The sequence below is a fragment of the Piliocolobus tephrosceles genome, chromosome 2, assembly GCF_002776525.5.
Source record: "Piliocolobus tephrosceles isolate RC106 chromosome 2, ASM277652v3, whole genome shotgun sequence".
NCBI lineage: Eukaryota > Metazoa > Chordata > Mammalia > Primates > Cercopithecidae > Piliocolobus > Piliocolobus tephrosceles.
The window spans coordinates 83,335,660-83,342,297 of NC_045435.1; the positions used below are offsets into that span (position 1 = coordinate 83,335,660).

A 6,638-nucleotide genomic window follows, 5' to 3' on the forward strand; every position below is an offset into this window, starting at 1 on the left:
ACGTTTAGGATCAGGAGCCTGACATCCACTCAGTCAGGAAACAAGTTGTGTAGATTTGAACAAGTCACTTCCCATCTCCAAGGCTTTACTCATCTCTAACCACAGGGCCCAATTCTCAGAGCTTTCCGAAGGATTGCACAAAACCATATTCATGACAGTGCTGTATTTAACTTCTGGTCCTCAGTTCTTTCTCTGTTAAATGAGGACAATTCCTGTCCAGCCTAATTCAGAGGAGCTGTGGCTGTGATTTTGTAAGCAAAGGTCAATGGTAAGAGTCTTCTTAACAGGCCAATGAGAAGTTTGCTCCCCTTTTGGCAGATGAGGCCAGGAAAGTTAGTGCTTCTCGTTTGGTGGCTGAAAGCCTCAGAGAAGGAACTTTGACTTCTTTAACAGTATTTCTTAGTACTCGCCACACTATTTCGTTTATACGGGGAAGAGAAGGACAGACTGCGCAGGACCTACTGAAATAGGAAGAGCCAGGCGCCATAACAAACCTACGGAGCCGGGCCCACTTAAAGGGCCAGAACCTCTCGTGCCCCGCCCCACTGTCTCAAGGCCATCAATCGGAGAGCAAGGCGCTCCGTGACGCCATCTTATCGCGACCAAGTGGAGTGGCGGCGGCGTTTCCTGGTGTCGGAGCCTGGCGCCCAGGCTATGGGCAGCCAGGAGGTGTTGGGCCAGGCGGCCCGGCTGGCCTCCTTCGGTCTCATCCTGCAGGTACTCTCTGCCCGTCAGGTTTCAGCTCGTACTGCAGCCGAGATTCGCGGGATGGCAGCCCACGGGCCCTTGAGAGCCTGCCCCAGGGCGACTCAGTTCCGAGGTGGACCCCGCAATGGAGGGGGTGGGAGGTCGACCGGAGACCGGGCGGCGGCGTTGGTGAGCGGGGGGCCTGGCCCGGAGATGGGAGCCTGCCTTCAGAGTCTAGGCCGGGTGATTGCAGACAAGCCGCTTTCCTTCAGAGCATTCCATTTCCCATATGGCAGGAGGAGTGAATTAGATCAGGTGGTCGGGGTGAGGGACTTGTATTTCATGCTCGAGAATTTGGTATTTTTCAGGCAAGGGGTTCATTTCCTTCATCAAACACGGCCCTCAAACTTTGAGTCCCACTGAGTTCCGAGAGACCATGTGGCATAGCTAAGAACAGGAATCTGGAGTTAGGCTTGGATTGCTCCGTGACCCAGGACAAGTGACTTCACCTGCAGAGCCTGAGTTCCTCACTAGTAAAATGGGGGTAATAATATGTGGTACCTAGCTCTTAAGCAAGAATTGATTGGCATCATTCAAATAAACGTACTTAACACAGTACCCGGCTCTTAGTATGCATTTAATACATGTTGGCTGCATCTTCTGTTTGTGATCTTGGACAAGTCACTTCCCCTCTTGGCCCTAATTTTTATCATCTGTCAGATATGATACATGCCAGTTAGTCCAAATGGTATCTGAAGATTCTTTCAACCCCAGGAGCTGAACCTTTTAAGTCAAGTGGCTCAATATCTCTGTCTCACTCTTGAGCCAATCAACCCTACTTCACACAAGTCTTGAATCTACCCTACACCTTATCTTAGGCAGATGGAGGGCAGAAGAAAGAACCAAGCAGAATGGGGCTTGAGTTTGGGCCTTGTCACTTGCTAGATGCACTCCTTCGGGATAAATCCCATGACTTCGGTGAGTATCAGTTTCTTCATCTTAAATGAGAACCATAGTGCAACCTCACAGGGTCATTAGGAAGATTAGATGAAATCATGCCTCTTAAGTGCCTGGCACACTGCAAGTACTTAATAAATGTAGCTATATGTGCTTAGTAAATGTCAGCCATTCTAAGTTTACTTACGGTTGCTTTTTTTTTTTCCTGTTTCACTACAGGAGTAACTGAGTTTAGTGCTTTATCCACAGTGTTGATTTTTTTTTTCAGCCTTTGATAATATCTTAGTACCCAGATAGGCTTCATAAAACGAAAACAAGTTGTAGCAGAAAACACACTGGACTACAAGTCAGGTGGCCTACCTGTAAGGTCAAGCTGGGTCATTGCTTGCTGTGTGACATTGAGGAAATCACTTAACCCCCAGTCTTGCTTCCTGTGCATTTACCTGGTTGTTTTTAAGTGTCAAATAATTTCACAGATGTGAGAGAGCCTTTTTTAAAACTGTAAAGTTGGTTGGACGCGATGGCTCATGCCTGTCATCCCAGCACTTGGGAGGCCAAGGCAGGAGGATTGCTTGAGCTCAGGAGTTAAAGACCAGCCTGGGCAACATGGTGAAACTTTGTCTTTATAAAAAATACAAAAATTAGATGGGCGTGGTGGCGCGCACCTGTAGTCCCAGCTACTCAGGAGGCTGAGGTGGGAGGATCTCGAGCCTGGGAGGTTGAGGCCGCAGTGAGCTGTGATTATGGCACTGCACTCCAGCCTGGGCAACAGAGTGAGACCTTGTGTTAAAACAAAAGCTGTAAAGTCCTTTGCAGAAGTAAATGAAGGCTGTGTTGCTAGTAAGGGCTGTAGTGTGTGACAAATACTGGGTGGCATAAGCAACCTCAGCTTCATTAGCTGCAACCTTTATTCAAACCAATTAGGAGATATGGGCCAGGTGCAGTGGCTCATGCCTGTAATCCCAGCACTTTGGGAGGCCGAGGCGGGTGGATCATGAGGTCAGGAGATCGAGACCCTCCTGGTTAACATGGTGAAACCCCGTCTCTACTAAAAATACAAAAAATTAGCCGGGCGGAGTGGCAGGCACCTGTAGTCCCAGCTACTTGGGAGGCTGAGGCAGGAGAATGGCATAAACCCGGGAGGCAGAGCTTGCAGTGAGCTGAGATCCAGCCACTGCACTCCAGCCTGGGCGACAGAGCTAGACTCCGTCTCAAAAAAAAAAAAAAAAGAGGAGATACGGATATGGCCTGAAACATTAAGTTTCTTAGACAGTGATAGCTTTGAGGTTAACATAAGTGTGTACACATGTTTTTTTTGTTTTTTGTTTTCGGGATGGAGTCTCACTTGGATTTTTTTGTTTTAATAACCATATTTTTATATGGTTTCTTGAGTGTTTTCATTCTTGTATGCTTTCTCGAATTACACTGTAGACATTTTAGGTAGCTTTGCGGTTACATCTTATTCTGCAAGAATTTGAGAGCTTGTTCTATCTTAATTCTGAGCCACCCATGCTGAAAGTATTAATGCCTTTCATTTGTATGCACCTAAAAAATGCTTTCACTTCTACAGTCTCATTTCTTTTAAAAATATTTCTTGGCTGGGTGCGGTGGCTCAAGTCTGTAATCCCAGCACTTCGGGAGGCCGAGAGGGGTGGATCACGAGGTCAGGAGATCGAGACCATCCTGGCTAACACGGTGAAACCCCGTCTCTACTAAAAAAATACAAAAAACTAGCCGGGCGAGGTGGCGGGCGCCTGTAGTCCCAGCTACTCGGGAGGCTGAGGCAGGAGAATGGCGTAAACCTGGGAGGCGGAGCTTGCAGTGAGCTGAGATCCGGTCACTGCACTCCAGCCTGGCCGACAAAGCGAGACTGTCTCAAAAAATATATATATATATTTCTTGTAAAGATGAGGTCTCACTCTGTTGTCCAGGCTGGTCTCAAATTTCCGGCTTCAAGTGGTTCTCCTACCTTTCAGCCTCCCAAAGTGTTGGGATTTTTTTTTTTTTTTTTTTTTAGACGGGCTCTCACTCAGGCTGGAGTGCAGTGGCGTGATATCTCGGCTCACTGCAAGCTCCGCCTCCAGGGTTCATGCCTTTCTCCTGCCTCAGCCTCCCGAGTAGCTGGGACTACAGGCGCCCACCACCATGCCTGGCTAAATTTTTGTATTTTTAGTAGAGACAGGGTTTCACTGTGTTAGGCAGGATGGTCTCGATCTCCTGACCTCATGATCCACCCGCCTCGGCCTCCCAAAGTGCTGGGATTACAGGTGTGAGCCACCGCGCCCAACCAAGTGTTGGGATTACAAGCATGAGCCACTGTACTCAGCCCTGCAATCTCTGTTGATCCTTTTAATCAACCCTATGTGATAGGTAACCTCATTTGACAGAGGACATTGAGGCTTATAACAATTAGAAGATAACAGATAGAAGAGCTAAATAGTGAATTGTATTTTTAGTAGAGACAGGGTTTGACCATGTTAGTCAGGCTGGTCTCGAACTCCTGACCTCAGTTGATCCACCTGCCTTGGCCTCCCAAAGTGCTGGGATTACAAGCATGAGCCACCGTGCCTGGCCATATCTGCATGTTTCTAAGGAGCAGCTACAGAGCTGTCATCGGACTCAAAAGACCACCTTTGACTCCATAAAGGTTGAGATGGTCATTTCTTGGCTTTGGAGACCTTGTTGCTCTGTGACACTTTAGTTGCAGTGTTACGTGCTCTCCCTTTTTGGTCATACCTTTATGACCACAGTAGTCCTTTGATATGCTTAGATCAAATCTTCCAAATTGCAGCTCTTCACAGATAACTCTGAGGGTGCTTAACACAGAAGTGATTTTCATTTGCTGCTGGGATGCAGGAGGGAGTCATTTAGTGAATGAGGTTTGCACTCTTCCCAGCATCCCCATTTAGCAACCCTGTTTAATGACAGTCGTCCTCTTCTCTGTGTCTCATGGGAGAAGTTCTTTGCTTAAGTGGTTTTCTTGAATTGACAGATTGGGAAGTCTCAGGATATGTCCCTTTCAAGCAGCAATAACTGGACTCTGTCTCCCTTCCCCCCATGTTACACTACGTTGTCTTATTTTTGCAGCATCATTTAAAAGGTATTTCAACTCCTCTCTGGAAAGAGACAAGTATTCAATAAAGAAATACATTTTCTGTGTTCTAATTGAGAAAACTGAAGTTCAGAACGATTAAATGTCATTATTGAAATTCCTAGATATTATGAGGCAGAGAAGAAAAGAGAAATTAGACCCCATGATTTCTGGTGAGTCTGCTATACCCTTAAGGCTCCCACTTGCTACGTGTGTGCTATTTCTAAACAGCCTGGGGTAGGGGAGTGTGGCTAGGGCCCAGCAAGGTGAACCACTAACTAGAATTCTCTTTCTGCTTCCTCAAGAGCTTGACTTTGAACCTGTAGAAACTCAGTGAGTCTATTGGGGCCTCTTTCTTGTTATTAATAAATTAGGGAGGCTTCCAAGTGCCTTCCAGGGTTCTCTGACCACTGCACGGGAGTGCTGAGAGATCCCAAGGAGTGAAATTTCTGGAGAAATGCAAACAGGTTGGGCGTCTTAGAGCAGAGTCTCTGTGACAAAGCTGCTGTATGTCATTACCTCACGTTAGGAAGAACAGCCACATTGTTCTCATTTCAGCAAAGTAAACACTCCTAACGTCATTTATTCTTACGTATTTTTCCTCTTTTTCTATAGGTGTTGTTTCGGTTGATCACCTTTGTCTTGAATGCATTTATTCTTCGCTTCCTGTCAAAGGAAATTGTTGGCGTGGTAAATGTAAGGTAGGAGGAGATGCACCCTGGCACTGTCAGAGTTCACCTTCCTAGCCAGGCTTTCTTCACACTCTGTACCTGTGTGTCATCCTTGGATTCTAGAAGCATGGACCTTTACCAGAAGCAGAGTGTTTTAGCAGTGGGCTGAGGAGAAGTGTGCAGGAGTGGAGGGACATGCAGGCAATGTTGTTTTTAATGGACTCATGGAGTGTTTTCCATTAGCAGCCTCCAAATGCACATTTCTCTGCCAGCTGTTCTGGTTTTCCTGTCTTGGAAGTCAGGAAGGAGAAGAGTGGGAGTAATTCATTAAAAACTCCCTCTCAGGTATAATCCTATGTTCTTGTCCTGCTGACAGCAAAGGAAGCAGAAATTGTGCACTTCGTGAGGATGCACTTCATAATTGCAGGGCTGGAGCAGCCACCTTCCTTCCCTCCTCAGTGATTTTGTAATTGGGATACGGCAACTGGGATCCGAGCTTAAGTCCTTGTCATTAATTTCTTGGAGGCTCTTGGAAAGATGACTTGTCTTTTAGACTCAGCTTGTTTCTTCTACTCACCTCCTTTCTGTTCAAGGACACCCACACATATTTTGTCTTCACAAATGACATAAAATATATGAAATGATGTGAGTGCTCGGAATAGCTCAGCTTCTCAGGTGTGTCTTCATGTCCTGATAAATGAGGCAGTATGTTCCAGACAGCATTCCATGTCTAATACTTAACAAACATACCCTCTTGGCTCTGGTCTCAGAGCTTAGTGGCAGGACTCAAGCTTTGAGGAAATGAATCATCTGTGGAGTTTTGCACTACGTAGTGCTGAAGAAGGGCCCAGGAGTCTGCATTTTTACAAGCTCCTTAGGTGATTTTGAAACAGGGACCATTCTTTGAGAAATACTGTTTTCTTTTTTTCTTCTCCTTCTCCTTCTCCTCCTTCTCCTCCTCTTCCTCCTCCTTCTCCTCCTCCTTCTACTCCTCTTCCTGCTTCTCATTCTCCTTCTGCTTCTCCTTCTTCTGCTTCCGCTTCTTCTGCTTCTTTCTTCTTCTTCTTCTTCTTCTTCTTCTTCTTCTTCTTCTTCTTCTTCTTCTTCTTCTTCTTCTTCTTCTGCTACTTCTGCTGCTGCTGCTGCTGCTGCTTCTGCTTCTTCTTCTGCTACTTCTTCTTCTTCCTTCTTCTTCTTCTTCTTCTTCTTCTTCTTCTTCTTCTTCTTCTTCT

The 6,638-nt window shown here is 46.3% G+C and overlaps 1 protein-coding gene across 9 annotated transcripts in view; it reads left to right on the forward strand.

Moving 5' to 3' along the window:
* The first annotated feature begins 567 nt into the window (after positions 1-567).
* RFT1 (RFT1 homolog) overlaps positions 568-6,638 on the forward strand; it is a 67,095-nt gene continuing 61,024 nt past the window's right edge. The window contains exons 1-3 of one of the 9 annotated variants that reach the window (XM_023189543.2): positions 586-717; positions 1,566-1,665; positions 5,351-5,436. In XM_023189543.2, the coding sequence (XP_023045311.1) occupies positions 1,633-1,665; positions 5,351-5,436 (119 nt within the window). In that variant the 5' untranslated portion in view covers positions 586-717; positions 1,566-1,632. Of the gene's footprint in view, positions 877-1,565; positions 1,666-4,860; positions 4,909-5,350; positions 5,437-6,638 lie in introns of all 9 variants that reach the window. The other 8 variants (XM_023189547.2, XM_023189548.2, XM_023189546.2 and 5 more) reach the window with 8 other exon arrangements.